Source organism: Helianthus annuus, chromosome 3 (genome assembly GCF_002127325.2).
Source record: "Helianthus annuus cultivar XRQ/B chromosome 3, HanXRQr2.0-SUNRISE, whole genome shotgun sequence".
In the NCBI taxonomy this organism is placed as follows: domain Eukaryota; kingdom Viridiplantae; phylum Streptophyta; class Magnoliopsida; order Asterales; family Asteraceae; genus Helianthus; species Helianthus annuus.
Window position 1 is genome coordinate 4,110,426 of NC_035435.2, and position 21,745 is coordinate 4,132,170.

At 36.0% G+C, this 21,745-nt stretch overlaps 2 protein-coding genes and 1 non-coding gene across 4 annotated transcripts; 1 reads left to right on the forward strand and 2 right to left on the reverse strand.

Moving 5' to 3' along the window:
- The first annotated feature begins 9,262 nt into the window (after positions 1-9,262).
- On the forward strand, positions 9,263-10,391 carry LOC118490108 (23 kDa jasmonate-induced protein-like). The gene is made up of 2 exons (XM_035987329.1): positions 9,263-9,719; positions 9,997-10,391. Exons 1-2 carry the CDS (start codon positions 9,306-9,308, stop codon positions 10,231-10,233), a joined length of 651 nt encoding a protein of 216 aa, XP_035843222.1. The 5' UTR covers positions 9,263-9,305; the 3' UTR covers positions 10,234-10,391.
- A 207-nt stretch (positions 10,392-10,598) lies between these two features.
- LOC110928506 (probable LRR receptor-like serine/threonine-protein kinase At4g29180) lies at positions 10,599-21,323 on the reverse strand. Of its 2 annotated transcripts, XR_004888161.1 has the most exons (12): positions 21,042-21,323; positions 19,903-20,937; positions 18,415-18,553; positions 18,247-18,318; positions 17,342-17,413; positions 16,138-16,218; positions 15,101-15,252; positions 14,437-14,654; positions 13,173-13,299; positions 12,723-12,785; positions 11,998-12,187; positions 10,599-11,181 (listed from the first exon to the last, which is right to left on the reverse strand). XR_004888161.1 is itself a non-coding variant. In XM_035987330.1 (11 exons), exons 1-10 carry the CDS (start codon positions 21,115-21,117, stop codon positions 12,760-12,762), a joined length of 1,998 nt encoding a protein of 665 aa, XP_035843223.1. In that variant the 5' UTR covers positions 21,118-21,323; the 3' UTR covers positions 11,866-12,187; positions 12,723-12,759. The 2 variants fall into 2 exon arrangements, 1 of the variants encoding a protein (XP_035843223.1); XM_035987330.1 differs by lacking the exon at positions 10,599-11,181 and having other exon boundaries at positions 11,866-12,187.
- A 334-nt stretch (positions 21,324-21,657) lies between these two features.
- Positions 21,658-21,729, reverse strand: TRNAE-UUC. Its single transcript has one exon. It is a non-coding gene; the product is annotated as a tRNA-Glu (tRNA).
- Between the last annotated feature and the right edge of the window lie 16 nt (positions 21,730-21,745).

A 21,745-nucleotide genomic window follows, 5' to 3' on the forward strand; every position in this document is an offset into this window, starting at 1 on the left:
AATATCAATTTTTCTAAATGAGAATATCTAGTTTCAGCATCTAACAGACTTTTACTCACATAATAGACAGGATATTGCTGACCTTCATGGTCTTTTATAAGAACTGCACTTACAGCATTCCCTGATACAGCGAGGTATAGGGATAGTGGTTCACCATTTTCAGGCTTCACCAATAGAGGTGCAGTCAAGAGATATCGCTTCAAATCCTGCAAGGCTGCTTCATGCTTTGCTCCCCATTCGAACTTCTTATTCTTCTTGAGGATATCATAGAATTCCTTGCATTTTTCCGAGGATCTTGAAATAAATCTGTTCAATGCTGCTACTCGGCATGTTAATCGTTGAACATCCTTCATATTCGAGGGTGATCTTATATCCAGGATAGCTTTAATCTGCTCCGTGCTTGCCTCTATCCCCCTTTTCGTCACCATATATCCTAGAAACTTTCCTCCATGGTGTCCCCCAGCTTGTCTTTAAACATCATATTTACTAATCTCTGGTATGTCGCACCTGCATTTTTCAAACCAAAAGGCATAGCCATATAACAACAAATACCTGTTGGTGTCATGAAGGCAGTATCCTCCTGGTCAGAAGGTTCCATTTGAATCTGCTGAAATCCTGAGGATGCATCCATGAAGGTCAACATTTCATGCCCGGCAGTAGCATCCACCATTGCATCAATGTGAGGAAGAGGAAATGGGTCTTTAGGACAAGCCTTGTTCAAGTCCGTGTAGTCTACACAGACTCTCCATTTCCTATTTTTCTTCTGTACCACGACTACGTTTGCTAGCCATCTTGGAAATTTAACTTCTCTGATCATCCTGGACTTCAACAGTCTTTCAACTTCCTCTTGGATAATAGTATTCCGCTCTGGAGCAAATTTCCTTCTTTTTTGCTGAACAGGCTTGAATGATCTGTCAATTCCAAGCTTGTGAGTGATAATGTCTTTGGATATACCTGTCATATCCTCATGCTTCCATGCAAACGTTGACAACCTGCATTTCAAAAAGTTAGTTAACTGCTCTTCAATATCCTGAGGGATATTGGTTCCTACGAGCACCGAGATATCAGGATTATCCTGATCCAGGATAACTTTCTTCACATCCTGCTCCGGATCCTCCGCGATACCCGCATCTTTAATTGCTATGCTGCACTAGGTTTGGTCGAGGATTTCATCGAGGATGAGTAACATTCTTTCGCCTCCTGCTGATCACTATCGACTTTGACAACTCCCCAAGGGGTAGGGATCTTGATGCATTGATGATATGTTGATGGGACAGCCTTCATATCGTGAATCCATAGTCTTCCCAGTATGATGTTATAGCAGGATAGAGAATCCATCACACAGAAACGTTGTATCGAGTTGACTCCTTCAACATATACTGGTAACTTTATCTCTCCCAATGTGTTCCTAGCCTCTCCACTGAACCCAACAAGCACGGTGGACTTTGAAGTGATATCCATCGGAGATACATTCATTCTCTTCAGAGTCTCTAGTTGGATTATATTGACGGAGCTGCCATTATCAACTAATATCCTGCGTACAAAATGGTTAGCCACATATAATGTTATTACCAAAGCATCATGGTGAGGATCCTGGACAGTATCCCTATCATCACTATCGAAAGTGACCACTTTATCAGTTGTGAGGGTAGTCATCCTGACTGGTTTCTCTCCCCTTTCACTCTTGGCTTCCTTTGCATATCTCTTAGCCGCCGAATACGAAGTCCCACAAATGTCGGATCCTCCTGAAATAAAGTTAATTATCTTGGCATCTGCTAGGGGTGATGCTGCTCGTTCAGGATCCTTCTCGGGATCCTGCCCTTTATTTTTCTTCCTTCCCAGCAAGTCCTTCAGATATCCTTTGCTTAGTAGGTAACTTATTTCTTTCCTCATGGCAATGCAATCCTCAGTAACATGTCCGAAATCCTCATGGAAGACACACCATTTGGATTTATCCTTCCAATCAGCTTTTTGTTGATTCTTCCGAGGCCACCTGGCTTTATCTCCCAAACCCTGCATAGCATACATTAGTTCAGGTATATTAACAGAAAAACAATATTCAGATAATTCAGGATATTCTTCAGGATCCTCGTCTTCAACAGCATTCACTCTCTTGTTATCATTTCTGCCATATGGCTTGGAGCGATATGGCTTATATGAGGATTCTGATTTCCTGTTGGTTGATTCGTAGGTTGAGGTAGAATTCATCCTCTCTTGCATCTTCGTGTCATCTTCTAAACGGATATATCTCAAAGCCCTGTTACGAGCTTCGTTGAGATTCCTGCAGGGATTCATTACAAAATCCTGATAAAACTGAGAATCCTTTTGTAACCCTATCTTAAAAGCTTGCACAGCTGTTGCAACATCAAGATGCGGGATATCCAAGGATTCTCGATTGAACTTGTTCACATAATCCCTCAAGGATTCCTGAGGTCCTTGAGTTATCCTGTAAAGGTCACTGGTTAATTTCTCAAAACTCCGGCTGCAAGAAAATTGACTATTAAATAAGTTAACCAAATGAGCAAAAGAAGTAATTGAGTGAGGAGGAACGTTTAACAGCCATTTTAAGGCTGATCCTGTTAAGGTAGAACCGAATCCCTTGCATAAGCATGCTTCCTTGAGATCTGGAGGGATAGGATTGATTTCCATCCGTTCCCTATACTGGGCAATATGCTCCTCAGGATCCGTGGTCCCATCATACGGCTTCACGTTGGGAGTCTGGAATCTCTTTGGGATTTCTGCATCACAAATGGGGTGAGCAAAGCGGGATATGTTGTGACTATCCCGGGATACTTCCGGTATAGGCTGCACTATCCCAGGCGCACTTGATATCATATCCTTCAACTTTTGAAGCTCTCTGGTTATCGCTGATGTCACACCTGTATCCATTTTTCCGATTCTAGCCATATCCTGGAGCGTATCCTGGAGCATATCCTGGATCCCTCACAGTCGACATTCTAGCCGTTAAGGGTATCTCCGGAATATTGCTCTGAGAACGACTGGGTATGATATTGCCCTGATTATCCTCAGTATATACTGCTGAACTAAAGTTCAACATCCTGGCATGCAGATGGGTATCAGTATCCTCAGCAGGTCTCTTGGAGTTGGACTTCAAGAGTTGTATTTCCTTCATTATGACTTGGTTAGTCTCTTGTTGTTTCTTCATTTGATCATTCTGAACGGAAGGAGTGTCTCAGGATATTTGGCTTTCATTTCTCTTTAAGGAGCTTGAACTTGTGGAGGAGGAGGAAGCACCAAACCAGTTGTTGCAGAGGTTGTAGCTGACATGGTGGAAGAGCTCATGTTTGATCTCGAGGCCATTGAAAATAATGTAGCAAAAAGTTTTGAAAATAGAAAACCATGTAACGATTTTGCAAAAGTTTTTAGTAGAAATAGCACCACTTGCCCCACGGTGGGCGCCAAATTGTTTTGGTCAAAAATTACCGAAGCAATTAAGTGATCAAATTAGTTAAGTGAGGTAGTGTGCTAAAAAATGTGTTGAAAATATGTTGGTTAAATTGTTTAGAAAAACAGTATTCAGAATACGGCTCAGGATATTGAGCTGTATTTACGATCAAACAATGAGCAAAAGGTAAAGGGGTTGACACGAGATGTACGAGGAAAGCCCTTGATCAATCTAGATCGCCGGCATAAAACCTCGGGAGCTGACAATCGCAGCTGCCTTGTTCTTCTTATTGCTTCAAACTTCAGGATACAGTGCAGGATATGATACGGATCAACTAAGTGTTACAATGAGATTTGAGTACAAGTGTTTGTGTGTAGTGGTTGCTAGTAGCTAGAGAGCAAAGAGTGTGAGTGAAAGTGTGTGAAAAGTTGTGTCTACCTATGATCCGATCGCCCCTTTATATAGTTACAAAAAACAAACTAACTCTCCTATTATTCCGGGATGCTGGGAATATTCCATTCTGAACGTTGGGGGACTCTTTCTACTTGTTTTCCACGTGCTTATTAATTACAAAACCGGGTCTTCAGCTCATATAACCGTTACAATGTCAATAACATTGACCAACATCCGATATTCTCGCGGAATATGCCTTTCTGACCGTTACAAGACCCATTCTTCCACCATCAACGTCCATTTTTCAACCACCTTGAGCGAATCTTCAGGTAGATCAAGTCTTTTAACGTTGGTACCTTGCAACCAACGTTTTACAAGCCAATCGTTAGTAATAGTCAGGATACTACCTTAGGATATTACCAATATCCTGGCCCGGTATCCTGATACGGTACCCTGATCCGGTATCCTGATCTGGTATCCTGATCATATACAACTAATAAAAAATCAAGATACAAAATCAGGATATGGGCTCAGAATTTCACCCATAATAATATGAAAGTACAAAAATCTTTAAGTAAAACACAAAATACGAACATAATCGAACGCATATAAAATGAACGAAAGTTCACGAACACCTTACCGAACGTTCACGAACACAATTGAACGAACGAGATCTCTGTTCATGTTCGTTCATTTAACTAATGAACGGAATTTCTTGTTCATGTTTGTTCGTTTATTAAATGAACAAACATAAACGAACTTCCCGCCAAATAGTTTACGAACTGTTCGCTGAACGTTTGGTTCGTTTACAGCCCTAACATAAACTATTTAAGAATTTGATCAAGAATCAAACAACAAACTAAAAATCACCTTAGGGTTTTTTTGAAACTTTAAAAGTTGTTTCGGAAAAGAAAATTGGTCAAATGGTGACAAAGAATTAAGAGTAAACTGTCATTTTGGTTTATGAGTTTTGATCACTTTTGCCACTTTGGTCCAAAACTCAAACCTTTTAAATCTGAGTCCTTATGGTTTTAGTTTTATTGCCATTTTAGTCCAAAAGTAAAATCAACTCAGATTTTTCAAATAAAATTATGATATTTTGTCCTTTTCCTCAGGGGCAAAATGGTCATTATAAGTTTTATTATAACAATTATTAATTAAAATAATAAAATAAGACAATTAATGTGGTCGTGTCATCTACAAGAAAATTTTTTCTGAAAGAGTAAATTGCTAAAATAGTCCCTAACGTTTCTTCACATTTGCTAGATCCATCCAAAAAAAGATTTTTTCTCATATGAACCACTGAGGTTTCAAAAAAGTTGCTAAATCCATCCAAACTTCAGGGACGATTTTAGCAATTTAATAAAACAAACTTTTTTTGGATGGATTTAGCAAATGTGAACAAACGTCAGGGACGATTTTAGCAATTTACTCTATTTTTTTGTTTTCATCTTTTTATTATATCTCTTAATTAACATAAAATCTATTTATTTTCATCTTTTTATTAAATTTCTTATTTAACATAAAATCTACTAGTTTTTTTTTCTTTGAACGACGAATTTCTACAACAGGCGATAGATTCGCACCTGCTTTTGCAGGCCCTCCACCCCAATCTGGCCAAGACTATGTTGTCTTAACCGGGCTCATGCTTGGCATCAGAGTTTGGCTTGGCGCTCCCCGACAAAATTTCCAGCCTACTGCCATATGCGAGTAGTTGCACCCTCCACAAGAGCCGAAAACTCTCTGGAGTAAATGCACTGTAATAGAAAACTCGGGTGTGCTCTGCGGGTTTCAAACCTGTGACCAGGCCTTCACCCACTTCATAATAAAGATTAATCATTTATATTTTACAATTATGAATACGGTTTTATATTTATAATCATCTAACCAAGTCTTTTAAAATGTAAACATTTTACTCATTACTAATCCTTTAATAAAGTTAATTATACGACAAAATGTTCTCAACGGTTTAATTTGTTACCTGTTTAGCAAGAACGTGTATTTTATTTTATAAATGAACAAAAAAATACTGGGTAAAGGCCTGGCCAAAGGTTCGAAACCCGCGGAATACACTCGAGTTTTCTATTACAGTGCATTTACTCCAGAGAGTTTTCGGCTCTTGTGGAGGGTGCAACTACTCGCATATGGCAGTAGGCTGGAAATTTTGTCGGGGAGCGCCAAACCAAACTCTGATGCGAAGCGTGAGCCCGGTTAAGACAACATAGTCTTGGCCAGAGTGGGGTGGAGGGCCTGCAAAAGCAGGTGCGAATCTATCGTCTGTTGTAGAAATTCGTCATTCAAAAAAAAAAAACTAGTAGATTTTATGTTAAATAAGAAATTTAATAAAAAGATGAAAATAAATAGATTTTATGTTAATTAAGAGATATAATAAAAAGATGAAAATAAAAAAAAAATAGAGTAACTTGCTAAAATCGTCCCTCACGTTTGTTCATATTTGCTAAATCCATCCAAAAAAAGTTTGTTTTATTAAATTGCTAAAATCGTCCTTGAAGTTTGGATGAATTTAGCAACTTTTTTGAAACCTCAGTGGTTCATATGAGAAAAATCTTTTTTTGGATGGATCTAGCAAATGTGAACAAACGTTGGGGACTATTTTAGCAATTTACTCTTTCTGAAATTTGAATGATTTGTTTCTTCCAATATATTTGTTTTTTAAACGATCTTTAATTTCAACAAATAATATTATTTTCATTTTTAAAATCACGTGTTAACACAGGCAATAACCTAGTAGTTTAAATAAAGAAAAAATATGTGATGAGATAAATAAAGCGGTGATGATTTAGAGTGGTTTAGTGTTGGATGGTGCAAGTCATTAGAAAAAAGTTTTTATCACTTGTTTCTCTAGTCCAAGGAAAAGAAATTACAATTAAAAAAATAAATATTGAATAAAATATTAATCTACACATAAACACCCCATGCCCTGTCAATTAAAAAAAATAAATATTGAATAAAATATTAATCTACACGTAAACACCCCCATGCCCTGTTATACAGTGCCGACTTAAAAAAAAATCTCGAGATGAAGACGTTATCAGACCCCGTAGTGGGGCGTTTTTTAAAAAAAAAATCAAAAATAACGCCGAAAAACGCCCAAATCCCATTACATAGGGTGTTTTTGGGCTTTTTTTTCAAAAAAAAAATGGGCCCGCGTTGTTTAAAGCACGCTCAAGGGGGGAAATGTTGACCAATCAGATTAGAGATTCCATTTGCTTGGCCAATAAGATTTTTAGGTGTTTTTTCTTTATGAGTAAACTGCCATTTTGGTCCCTGTGGTTTGGGCACTTTTGCTACTTTAGTCCAAATCTCAAACTTTTTACATCTGGGTCCCTGTGGTTTCACTTTTGTTGCTATTTTAGTCCAAAATTCAAAGACCCCAATTTTTCACTTTTGCAACCTGATTTTTGTCCTTTTCTGAAGGGGCATTTTGGTCATTTTACCACCCCACCCCACCTTCCCCTCCTTTTTCTTCTTTCTCCTCCTGCTGAATTGATTTTATCTCAACCAAATCTACACAGAGAAATCTCTACCTTCATCTACACACAGAGAAATCTCAACCTTCATCTACCACCACCATCTCCCACCTCCCACCACCACCACCACCACAACCATCCACTGCCACCTCAGTCTTCACCGATCTTCAACCATCCACCACAACCACCACCACCATCATCGATTCCGGCGCGTACGAGAGAGAGAGAGAGAGAAACAGAGAAGGTGCGTGAAGACAGATCTGATTGTGAAGTCAGATCTGATCGTTCAACAAACCTCTGTTGGTGGTTTTAGCGGCAGCTCACATTCAACAACCAGTCAACTACTCCCCAAGTCCACTTCCGCCACTGCCTATGAAATGATCACCACCATCATCGATTCCGGCGAGAGAGAGAAGTAATCGTTCTTGGCATGTGAAGACAGATCTGATCGTTCTTGGCTGGAACTAAGCAGTGAACCTCTGTTCTACAGATCTGATGTGGCCATTTCGTGATATGACCACCACCATCATCGATTCCGGCACGTGAAGACAGATCTGATTGTTCTTGATCGAAAATAAACAACGAACCTCTGTTGTAGAACTCTGATTTGTTTGCAGATATTTTTGGTTGAATTTCTTAAAGGTATAATAATTGTTGATGTTTTGTTTCACTTGATTTTGAAACTTAATTTTATTATCGGTTGAATTGAATCGGAAATTTGTCGATTTGATTATTTGAATTTTGTTATAAATTGTTTTGACTTTTGGTCTGGTTGAGTTGGAAGATAATTGGACTTTGATATGGGTTTTATTGTTAAAAAAATGAAATTTAAAAAATGACCAAAATGCCTTTGCACTAAAGGACAAAATAGGCAGCTGTCAACAGTCAAAAAAGGAGGTTTTTGGATTTTGGACTAAAATGGCAACAAAATGCAAACCACAGGGACCCAGATGTAAAAAGTTTGAGATTTGGACTAAAATGGCAAAAGTGCCCAAACCACAGGGACCAAAATGGCAGTTTACTCTTTCTTTATTTTATTTAATGCCCCAATAATGCCTCATCCCCACTACACCCATTTTAGAAAACGCCCAATTATGCCCCTTTGCTGACTGGACCGCCACATGGCGTAAAATTCCCTAGTGTGAGGGCATTATCTTCCCCTTCCACTCAGGGGCGGTTCTAGAAGGGCTCTGGCAGGGCCACGGCCCGGGCAAGTTTTTCGGCTGTAGTGCTAATTTTCGGCATTTCGATCGAAATTTTTTATATATACTATGTTTGGCCCGGGCTTGCCCAGGCTTTTTTTAGTACCCGTATCTTTCGGCCCTGGCACGTTCAATGGGCAAGATCCGCCACTGCTTCCAGTCTCAACTCTTATCTCTTCGGTTTAATTTAAATAATAAATACTGTACCCAGTGGCAAATTAAAATGGGCAGGCAAAGATTGCATATATTTGAAAAAATTAAAAAAATAAAAAAATTTCTAAGGGGTGCGGTCAATATTTTCGACGAAAAATAACACTAAAATTTATTTTTTTAAGAGATGTGTCCGCCCACCTTCGGCTTGGGGTGGGCAGGCTCTTGCTTAAGGTAACAAATAGCTTTACTGGAACCCTTTTTCTTTATATAAATAGCTGCCAATGTTGCTGGTAAGATGGAATATGTGAAATATGTTCCATTTGCTCAAGTTAGTGTATGATTCAAGATGACTTCTTGTCATGAAACAGGAGTAATAACAACAAGTTCTACTATCGGTATGTTAATTTGGCCTAATATTATATAATAAACTTAACATCTCATTCCTACTAAATTAATATAGAGTTGAAGAAAAAATGTAAGAGACAAATGAGGGATGGGGCGTATAGCATGGGCTGTAATAAATAGTATATGATAGCTTGTGAAAGCTACATGCATGGGCTATAAATAGAGCCTAAGTTGATGAAGCAAAACATATAACCTCATACATCACTCTCTATCTCAATCTTAGTTTGTGTAAAGAGCCAGAAGGTACGAGTAGTAATGGCTACCAATGTGTTCGGCAATCCTGTGAGAGAGGGAACTAGGACGGAGAGAGCACTCGAGGCTTTAAACAATCCAAACGTAGATGGAAAGCGTGATGAGGCGCTAGCCTATGTTAGGCAACTAAAAGCAAACTGGGGGAATGGAGTTTCCACACTAGGTATCTTTTATAATGCTACTGGTGAGACTTTAACTTTTACTCAAGAACACTCGTCGTATGGGCAGATCGAGGGTCCGTATCCCACCAGGGTACAGAATGGCCAGTGGGGTGCGTTTTTTCATACCAAAAAACCTGTTGTGGCTTCTGGCTCTGTTGCGTTTGTGGTATATCGCGTCAGGGTCGATGATACAATAGTCTGCAACCCGCTAATTGCTTGGTCAGTCCCGTGGAGCCAAGTGAGCTATAATAATCAGGTGACCATATCATCTTTTGTTCATTTGATTTGACCTCCTTAGCTATGTAGTTAATATCCCGATATATCACCAATATATCAGTGATATATCAGTTATCGGTCCTCTGCCGATATATCACCATTTTTCCCTGATATCAGTATTATTTCTACCATTCATCTTTCTTCTTATTGCTGCTATTAGTATTTTAAGTCTTAATTATTATTTGTTACTGTTAAAGGTTAGCGTTTTAAGTTTTAGTCAGTTCCTTAGCTCCTAAGTTGGTACATGTTGTGTTCAGGCCTACTGTGACATCTTTGAGGAGGGAAAGGTCGATACACCCGACGCGGTCTACCGCAAGATGGAGAGCGTTGATAGCCGACAAGAAGTTTCTATTAAGTTTGGAATGATGGTGACATCACAAATTGAGACGGGCACTTCTCCAGTGTACGAAGCAGAATTCACCCGTGAAGATGTTGCACTGATCAAGAGAAAAACTGCAGATCAACAGGATGTTGAAGCTTCAGTATCTACTTAATTGATAAAACCTCTACAATAGTAGTAAGTAATAAACAAATCATTCCACGTGTCTGTGGCGTCGATGTTACAAATAAATATGCACCTTATATACATACATACATGTATATATTGTATGCATAAATTTAGCTTGTTTTTATCTTGTGATAAGAAATGCACTCTTGTTTTGTTTGCTTATAAATTTGAATAAGAAGGATGTACCTTCTATTATTCCTTGTATTGGTTAATGTGCAAAAATTAGACTAAAATAAAAACATAGAAAAAAAATAACTAAGTCGACCTAAAACTTGTGCGTTGTGACGGGACCTGAAAAATATACGTAGATCCGTTGAACCACACAGCTAAAATAAAAATAAAAATAAAAACATGAATGTTAAGGAGATATAAGAATTCAGTTGTTGTATTCATATAAATTCAAAACCTATAGAAACAATTGTCCTTTCACTTTCTTTTTTCAAACTACACAAACATCAGCTTTTTCATTTTTTTGTACATTCCTTTTCAAGATCACTATCTTCCTGAGGGATCAGTCATGAGCTCAAAATCCATTGAACAAATATCAGGTGAATGGTCCATTTGCAACCCAACCATCTTCTGGACCACATGGTTAGCCTGGTTTCTCGGCCCACGGGTCATTTCCATCTCCAAACACACTTTTAGGCCCGTTAAAACCTCACTCATTGTCACCCTTTGGGTTGACATGGCCCGTGTGCATGCAACCGATATTTCAATAGCTTTCGACACAGATTCTAAGTTGAAATCACCTCCCATTTGTTCATCTATTACACTTGTGATCTCTCCTTTTTTGAGATAATGGCCCACATATTGCATGATGTGGATGTGATCCATGCTTTTTATTATCGCGGGTCGGCCCGTGATTAGCTCTAGAAGAACGATCCCAAAACTGTATACGTCACTCTTTTCATTCAAATTGTGAGACCTGCGGTACCTTTATGGATGCAAATTGATCATTAGTTCTTAACGGTCATAATAATTCCATTGAACTTTATAAATACCGACGTAGGTGGATCAATAAGCATTTTGCGGGTTGACTAACAGACCAAAATGGATCATATTTATAGGATGGTCGGGTTAGGTTGACCCTAAACGCTTTTTCGGCCGTATCACTTTAAACCTTTTACGTATATAATTAATGTGTTAATATGACAAGAAAAACACTATATTAGTACAAGGGAAATGATATCTTATGTGCAACATATGCTAATAAGATAACAAAAAAGTTACAATTTTAGCCCTTAAACCTTGTTATATGTGCACAATCACCCCTCAGTTTTACTCCTTTCTAATTCTAATAATGATCCAATTTGTTCAAGTGATTTCGATGATTGTATGCTATGCAGTTAATATCGGTGATATATCGGTCCCTTAGTAAAATATCGGTGTCAAATATCAGTCAAAATATCGGTACCGATATTATCGGCGATATTGACCAATATTTGACCGATATAACTGATATATCACCGATATTTGACCAATATAACTGATATATCACTGAATTATTGGTGTTAAATTGCTATAAATATAAATTCTGCATTATATTAAAATTACCGACATCCCACCAATATCTCACCGAGATAACCTATATTTCAAATATCGGTCCTTGACCGATATCCGATATTTTACCGCATTAACTGCATAGATTGTATGCTATAAAAATTTACTTTTGGGGGACTCTCAACGCGTTTAGGCCATTCATGTCTAGCTAACTTTTGTAAACATTTGTAGATCAATTACAAGTACTTACTCTGGATCAAGATAACCGGCTGTACCAATAACGTCCGTCAATATATGAGTAGTTTGATCATCAGGGAGACCCTTTGAAAGACCAAAATCCGCTATTTTAGCATCCAAGTTTTCACTAAGAAGGATGTTGGCTGATTTTACGTCTCTATGAATTATAGCCGGTCTGCAACCATGGTGCAAGTATTCCAATCCTGTAATCCAAGAGGTTCGTTCAGTTACATTACTTTCTGTTATTTTTATATCACGGGTCCCCATTTCTCGTATATATAAACAAAGGACCCACTATGACATCATTTTAAAAATTGTTAAAACTGCATCTTCACAAAAAGCAACTTCAAATTGTTATTTAAATCAACTTATTTCACTCAAATAATCAATGTACAACCCCAAACACAAATTGGGTCATAAACCAAAAAAAAAAAAAAAAATTGCAAAAGCATTTGTCCAATGATACATTGGTCACTACATTGACAATACAAAAGCTTTTGTGGGTCCCACCTTCAATTATGTAAATCTGACCTACTATCATATCTTTATTTCTTTCCAGGACCAAAAAATGAATTGGACTATTGTCATTTGTCAATGTATTCAAAATATCTTCAAATGTGACACATTCATGCAAAAAAAAAAAAATTATGATGATGGAAGAGAAGTCTCACACTGTAATAAATGATAAAAAAATGGAGGTTTTCAACAGTTTAGAAATAAAGTTGAATAAGTATGCACCTTGTGCAGCATCTATCGCAATTTTGAGTCTCATTTCTCAGCTCAACGGGTGGATATTTCTGTCTGCAATAAACAAAATCAATGTTAGTCATGCATGAGTAGATTTAGGTCACGTTTTATCTCAAATGGTGTCGTATACTGATAATAGACTTGATATATATCAATTATCTCGAAATATATATCAAGTCTATTATCAGTAAATCCCACCAATAGCAAAACTAAGGTAGGGTCTGAGGAGGGTAAGATGTAGACAGCCTTACCTAACACATTAATGATGTTAAAAAGGTGAACAAAAAGTGTGTATGGGTCAACCAATCTGGTACGTTTTGTTATCACTCAACGATTAGTTGTTCTCAACCCGAACCCCTTTGAAACTTAACCCAACCCACACCCACTCACCCACTTAACAACCTCTAACGTTAAATATCAAAATGCAATACTATGCAATACCTGATATATAACTTTTGAGGTTACCATTAGCCATGTACTCGTATACAAGCGCCATTCTGTTATTATCATGAGAATATCCCACAAATGAGGCCAAATTCCTGTGATGAACCCTCATCAAGAGCTCAGCCTGCAGTTAGACCGTATATTTCTATAAATTTACATGTATTGATGGCACTCATTCTTAATCTATTTGTTCTGGTTTCATTTTGTAGAGTTAGGTGCATGTGTTTTCATTCCATTTATTTATTTGGATTAACTATGTGTATATCCTTTTATATGTTTAAAATTTAGTCTTTCTAAATTTGATAACAGTGTCGGAGCTTGACTAAAAGTTCCGGGGGGCAGAAAGTCTTGGGACCCAATTTATATATTGTATAAATATTTAGGCAAAATAATTGGGGGGCGATCCTTTATAATTTTAAAATTTTCATTCCACTTATTTATTTGGATTAACTATGTGTATATCCTTTTATATGTTTAAAATTTAGTCCTTCTATATTTCATAATACCATAATTACTCATTCCATTGTTAATAAAATAAAAATCAGTTATCTATAGCATATTTCACTCAATAATTACTAGTGAAACACACTTTTATAAGTATGTGATCTTATTTTATTTAGAGTAAAGTACATGGATAGTCCCTGTGGTTTACTAAAATTTTAGATTTGGTCCCTAGCTTTCCAAAACTACACGGATGGTCCCCAGCCAACAAACCTAAAGGTTTAGGAGGTCCCAGTTAGAGACTAAATGCGTTACAATGTGAAAACCACAAGGACCATCCATGTATTTTTAGCAAAAGTTGGGGACTAAATGTGTTACAAAATGCAAACCACCGGACCATCCATGTACTTTTATAAAGCTAGGGACTAAATCCAAAATTTTAGAAAACCACAGGGACTATCTGTGTACTTTCTATGGAATGAATAAATATGATAATTTTTAGTATTTTGAAATGGTAAATATTTGTAATGGTAGTGCATACTCAGGTTAAAAAACCCCCGCCACTCATTCAGTGGCGCAGCATAAGAGGGGCCAGAGGGCGCCCGACCCCCCGAACTTTTCGCTCACTAGTGTTATATATGTAGTTTTCGTATAGAAATTTTTGGGTATATACGTTTTCGACCCCCTAGTTCTATAGAAATTTTTGGATGATATTTACGTTTTCAACCCCCGTCTTCATTGTCAAGCTTCGCCACTGCGCTCATTGGAGCAAAACTGTAATTTCCAAGAAAGATTTTTCGAGTTATCCGATTAGTGTTACCTCATTTTGGAATTCATTATATCCTTGAGAAGATGACTCAGAGAGTAACTTGACTGCAACTTGTTTGCCGTTTTTCAAAGTCCCAAGGTAAACGCTTCCAAATCCTCCTTTTCCGATGGCTGTTTGGAAATTATTAGTCATGTTTGCCACCTCAGCATAGGTAAACTGCTTGTTGTTGGATTCTATGCTTCTTACTTCTTCATTTGAGCTTTCTTTCGCTATATCCAAAAACAACATTCACTATACTCACAATGGCATTCATCCACATCAGCATTATTACATTTACACAAAAAAATATTGGGTCGTATATTGCTATCCGGCTTGTATAGATGGTGAAAATATTGGGTCGTATAACATTCTATACGGGCCATATAACATTATATGGGGTTTGGGTCGTGTAGTATTATATGGGTAGTATAACATTTTATACAGCTCGTATAAATGGAGACAAAAAAACATTGTCTGACATTTTTTTGCGCAACATTAGCCTATACGACCCGTATAACTCTATACGGGTCATATAGAAGTATGGGTGTGAAAATAAGATTTTTGGGGTGTGTGAAAAACATGAAAGTTTGTAACATTTTAGCGCAATAAACGCCAATATAAATGATTCAGAGAGGGTGACTAGAAGAAGAAGAAAAAGAAAAGGAGAGAACATTACAGGATTTTTGTTTCCTTTTAATTCTCCAAAAGATGATCAATGGAAGTAAGACCACCAACAATGATAGCAGTGATGCAATTATCGGAATCAAGATCTTCTTCTTGCTCTTATTTTTGCATGATCCCGAGTCACAAAGGTTTCGGCTATCCACACTATCATAATATAGGCAATTGAAACAGAACATGTAGTTAGATTCACAAGTTAAGGTGAAAAAACTTAGCATAATAAATTTAGTATATTCTCATAACTAATAAACTGTATTAGAAACGGTGGGTAGGGATCCTGTACATTAATCCAGAAGTGTGAGAAGTGTGAGAAGTGTATTATAACACTATATATAACACTATATATAACACTATATAACACCATATAAACACCGTATAACACTATGTAACACCATATAACACTATGTAACACCATATAACACCATATAACACCATATAACATCGTATAACACTATATAACACTATATAACACCATATAAATACCGTATAACACTATGTAACATCATATAACACCATATAACACTATGTAACACTATATAACAATTATAACGCTATACATCTATCATAGACATGCTATCAGACAAAATATAGTGTTATATTTGTTATATAGTGTTATATAGTGTTACATAGTGTAATATGGTGTTACATAGTGTTATACGGTGTTTATATGGTGTTATATAGTGTTATATATAGTGTTATAATACACTTCTCACACTTCTGGCTTAATGTACAGAATCCTCTATCTAGAAACGGTTATGTTGGACAGTTATAAGTTTTCTTGTTTTACCTTTGTAATCAATCTTGCAAGTTCAAATTTGTATTAATTGTACATATCATAAATTGTGCTGTGTATTTGTGGACGGTAATATTGGAATGAAGGGGTAATATATAAATTTTGTTACCATATCAACAATATGATGGTCATGGGAAATTTTAGCAATTATATTTTTATCATAATTAAAGTATTTTTGTCCTGTCAAAAATATAACAAAACTTTAGTGTGTAAATGTCAAAATCTTAAAAAGAACAAACCTTAATTTGAGTAATCCAGTTCTTGATCTTTCCAAGAGAGACTTTGGTATATAGCCAGATAATTGATTTCCCCTTAAATCCCTAAAACAATTGAAATAAAAATAAGCTTACATATATTCATGTTTTATTTGACTCATTTATTAATGAAGGATCAGTTTTAGTTACTGGGGAAGGTTCATTTGAGAACAAATTTAATGTGAGAAGAAAAAGAAGAATGGGCATATTAGTAAAATGTTATTTCATTTATAATTCATATCATTAATTTTACTCTCTTTAATTAATTAGTCAACTAATCATTAATTATCCTACATATAACCTACACATATCAAAATTTTCCTACATATACCCTACACATTATAGAATTTTATCCTACACAGTCGAAATTTATCCTACACACCTCGAAATATATCCTACACAACTCGTAATTTATCCTACACAACTAGTAATTTATTCAACACTTTAAATTAAGTTGTTGTTTTTTTTTAATTTGGAAAAAGTATATATTTTGAAAAGGAGTTACAAGTTTAATTTAGCTAGTTATTAAAGAGGAAGAATACAAATTAATGATTTATGTAAGTTTACCAATATACCCTTATATTAAAATTAACTACAAATATTAAATAAAGTAAAATGAAGCATTCTTATTGGTTGAAACTTCTTCTTTTTTCTTCTTACAAAAAAATTATTCTCATTTGAACCCTTCACTTTAGTTACTTGTCTCTAACGGGTCAAAAGGTAAAAGATAGGTTGAAAACGGGTGAAAAGTCTCCCAAAGTGTCTTTTAGTGCATTAACCTCCTAAACCGTTTCATTCAAAACTTTGGTTACGATTACAATAATATGAATTTTGTAATCGTATTTGACAAAATAAGTCTTTACAAAAAGATCGGACAAAAGTGGTTTAGCTAGTCCAACGTGCACAACTCATTTACTTATGAATGTGTCAATTCAAATTGTGTTTTATCTCTAACGGGTCAAACATGTAAAACTTTTATAAAAATGCTTGAAAGGAAATGGTTCGAATGAGCCAAAAGTCTTGTGAAGTGTTTAACACAACCCGTTTCGACCCACACCAAAAAGTTGCCCTTTTGGCTTAAACTCGTTTTGACTCTTGACAAGTTTTATAACATACGTGAATAAAATAAACAACGGAATATCTGCAGCAAATTAAAATTTTCGAAAAATCATCATGTTATAAAACTTACAGTAACTTCAAAAGTGAAAGCTTTTCCAGAAAATCGGGTATTGGCCCAGTCAAACTATTATTAGATAGATCCCTGATAACACATCATGAATATATCACTACATATTACAAACGCGACAAGGAAATATAATAGCATAGTTGTTAATAGCGAATAGCGACAAATAGCGACAAGGGACCTATATGCTACATAGCGAATAGCGACAAATAGAGACCGCTATTTTATATACAGCGATACACTAGAAAAAGAATTTTGAAAATTTTTATATGTATATTATATCAAAATACCTTGGTATATATGCTATTTTACATGTATATTTAACAAAAACCTATAAATCCAACTATTTTATAGCTATATCTAATTGCTAGTTACATAAAAAAACACTAACTGTCGCTATTCACGCTATTGGTCGCTATGACCCAAATAGCGACACTTGGTCGCTTCACTACATAGCGCGCTATAGCGGTCGCTATAGCCGCTATTGACAACTATGTTAATAGCAATTAATCATTACATATATGAAATGTAAATACAGTACTTACAACTATGCAGTTAATATCGGTGAGATATCGGTGATATATCGGTCATATCGGTCCCTTAGTAAAATATCGGTGTCAAATATCAGTTAAAATATTGGTACCGATATTATCGGCGATATTGACCGATATAACCGATATATCACCGATATTTGACCGATATAACCGATATATCATCGATATTTGACAGATATAACCGATATATCACTGATATATCACTGAATTATTGGTGTTAAATTGCTATATATATAAATTCTGCATTATATTAAAATTACCGATATCCCACCGATATCTCACCGAGATAACCTATATTTCAAATATCGGTCCTTTACCGATATCCGATATTTTACCGCATTAACTGCATAGACTTACAATGTTTCTAGAGATGAAAGATTGGCTATGGAAGCAGCTATTTGCCCGGTTAAGTCACTTGCGGAAAGATTCCTGGTATCGGTTTTAAAGGGTATTTAATGTTTTATCCAATCTATAAAGAAATAGAGGGTATATAAATATATAATTATAAAAGAAGAAATAACTTACATGAATATGATTCTAGGAGGATTTGAATTTGTGTAATTGCAAATAATACCTTCCCATGAGTAGTTCTTTGGGCCACAAGGATCTCCTACCCAATTTCTGTTTATTTTATACGTTGTTCTAATGTTTTCTACAGCATCAACTGTTTTAGTAGCACAACCAAACGCAAGATTAGCAATATGTTCTTAGAAAATTAAGCATGTTCATAATGCCCTTTAAAAGGTGTTTAATGACATATTCAAATACGATGACAAACAAATAACATAAATGGCCATAACTTTTGATCTGAGTAGAGTTACGGGTCTAATATAAGCACCTCGTTAAGCCCAAATATGTAATGATCATAGTTGTTAATAGCGAATAGCGACAAGGGACCTATATGCTACATAGCGAATAGCGACAAATAGCGACCACTATTTTATAAATAGCGACCACTATTTTATAAATAGCGATACACTAGAAAAAGAATTACGAAAACTTTTATATGTATATTACATCAAAATATCCTGGTATATATGCTATTTTACATGTATATTTAACAGAAACCTATAAATCCAGCTATTTTATAGCTATTGACAACTATGGTAATGATTATCAGCAACCTTAGTAAATGACTCTTTGTATACCTTACAAAATAGTCTGAAAATACATACTTTTCCCTTAAAACATGTATTTCAATCGTGTATGCTTACATCTTCCATCAAAATCAAAATATATATAAATTTAAGATGAGTAAATTGTCATTTTCGTCCCTAAGGTTTGGCCACTTTTGCGACTTTCTTCCAAAGGTTTGTTTTCCGCATCTGGGTCCTTGTGGTTTCAAAATCTTGTCATTTTCGTCCCTAAGGGCCGAACCTCGAGGGACGAAAGTCGCAATAAATTGCCAAACCTTAGCGACGAAAATGACAAGATTTTGAAACCACAAGGCCACAGATACGAAAAAACAAACCATTGGATGAAGGTCGCAAAAGTGGCCAAATCTCAGGGACGAAAATGACAATTTACTCATTTAAGATGCATAAATCTTTGTATGAGTGTATGACCTAACAGATATTAGAAGCATTTCCTCTTAGGCATGTATTTCATTTTTGTGTGCTTACATCTTGCTTTTCTAAAAACCATAGTACTGTAGAATTCAAATTTGTAAGTAATTAAGCAAAAGAGTTAATTACTGTTTTCGTCCCTGTGGTTTGTCAAAAATTACTATTTTAGTCCATTAGTTTAAAAATTGCGATTTTAGTCCCTGTGGTTTCACTTTCGTAACCATTTCAGTCCCTGTGGTTTCACTTTCGTAACCATTTCAATTCATTTATTCTGTTAGTACAGGGACTGAAATGGTTACGAGGTAGACTGAAATGGTTACGAAAGTGAAACCACAGGGACTAAAATTGCAATTTTTAAACTAATGGACTGAAATAGTGATTTTTGACAAACCACAGGGACGAATACAGTAATTAACTCTAAGAAAAAAAAAAGAAAAGAAAAACTTACCGTCTCTACTGAATGTCGCCAATTCGCTGGACTCTAGAACCCGATAAATCTCAATAGCATTTAAAATGGGCGGAACATTCGCACTACCACTCTTCTTAATAGAAATGTTATGCTCGTTTCCCACCAACGGTCTCAAATTATAAAACGTAGATGCATAGTAAGCTCGAGGTCTCACACTTCCAAAAAGTTGAAATTCATTCCAAGATACGTTAAACTCTCTGGTTTGATTCCTCCGCAACACAACCAAATCCGCAAAGTATAAGTAAATGTAAAATCGGGCTTTCGGGTCAGAAACACTCCAACTAAACTCCAAAGATTCAGTTCCATTTTTCGGTGTGGAGCCCGTTTGCATGACTTCATTCGGCGCACGATAACCATCTCCACTTGTATCTATATCTATAGACGTACGTAGCGAATCCCATGATGGAGAATTGTAAGGAGACCAAATTCGATCATAAACATCGCTAGAATATCGACCCGACCCATTAGTATATCCAATATCAAATCTTTCGAACAAAACTAACGGTACGAATTTTTTAGTGTCGGTTTTGTAAATCGACCCATCTAGCGGCCTTAACTCTAACCCGGATATGAACGGAACCCCAAGTCCTACATTTACAAGACAGACACTAAAAGTATCTTCTAAAGCAACACTAATGATCTCCGTAGTAACGACATCCGAAGAGTTTTTGAACTTAACCGATAACCAAAGATGTACACCAAGATAAAGATCAAACTCGGGTAACTTGTTTTCGCCATCGTAATTTCCGTACATGAAAGTAGCTCGAATTAGATTTAAACTCGACTTTCCGCCATTGGGTCTTAAAGTGTAACAGTTTTTATCCCCTTGTGGAAAGCTTCTAAGATCTGAAAGAGGCTGAGGAAGATATAGGTTGTTTGGATATGCATATTCGGATGAAATGTTTTTATTGATTCCGGTGTTCACAAACGACCCGTCGGATGTGTAACTTATACCCGTATCAAGATCGACATAATTGAAATTTTCCTGTGACCCACAATCAATGCTTATATAACCTATCAAGAAACCAAATACAAACCAATATAACCAAACAACTTTCAGCCAAAAAAAAAAAAAAAAAAACTTATAACAGAAATCTGGTACAGTTAACAATGCAAACCTGTTTGAATCTGTGCATGAACATGAATGAACCGTGCAGTAACACATAACAGAAACAAATGAATGAAGAATACCATTTTTGCACTTTGGTTAACAGATTATGACTATAACTTTGTACATTGAATGTATGTACCAAACAAAGACTTGTAATGTAAAGTGGTTATTAGCTTTTATATCCAACAATAAGTCAAATAAGGAAACTTAAAGATGATAAACATTGTTTAATTATGCATAAACAGTGGTCGAGAGCAGTTTAAAGTCAAAGTAAGTTCTCTTACGCATTTTGTCAAACAGCTGGCGTGCATTATGAATAATCAAATGTTCAACATTGTAGTTGCTCACATGGGTCTGTGTTATATATATATTAACAACTTGCTGCACAATTGATTACAACTTTAGCTTCTTTCATCATTTTCCTTTGAATAAACGTGTGGGTTATATTATAGTTAATTTTTAATTAAAAATATGTGTGTGAATTAGTGCATAAGAAACAAAGAAAATTCAACTAAGTTGAACCTCACCAACTTCTTCAAGTTTTCATTATTTAAATATGAAATGAACAATGATGAGTTGATCAACCCAAAATACAATATTTATTAAAAAATGAAAAAAAAAGGTTCCATTGCCGGGAATCGAACCCGGGTCTCCTGGGTGAAAGCCAGATATCCTAACCGCTGGACGACAATGGAACTTGATGTCTGTAAG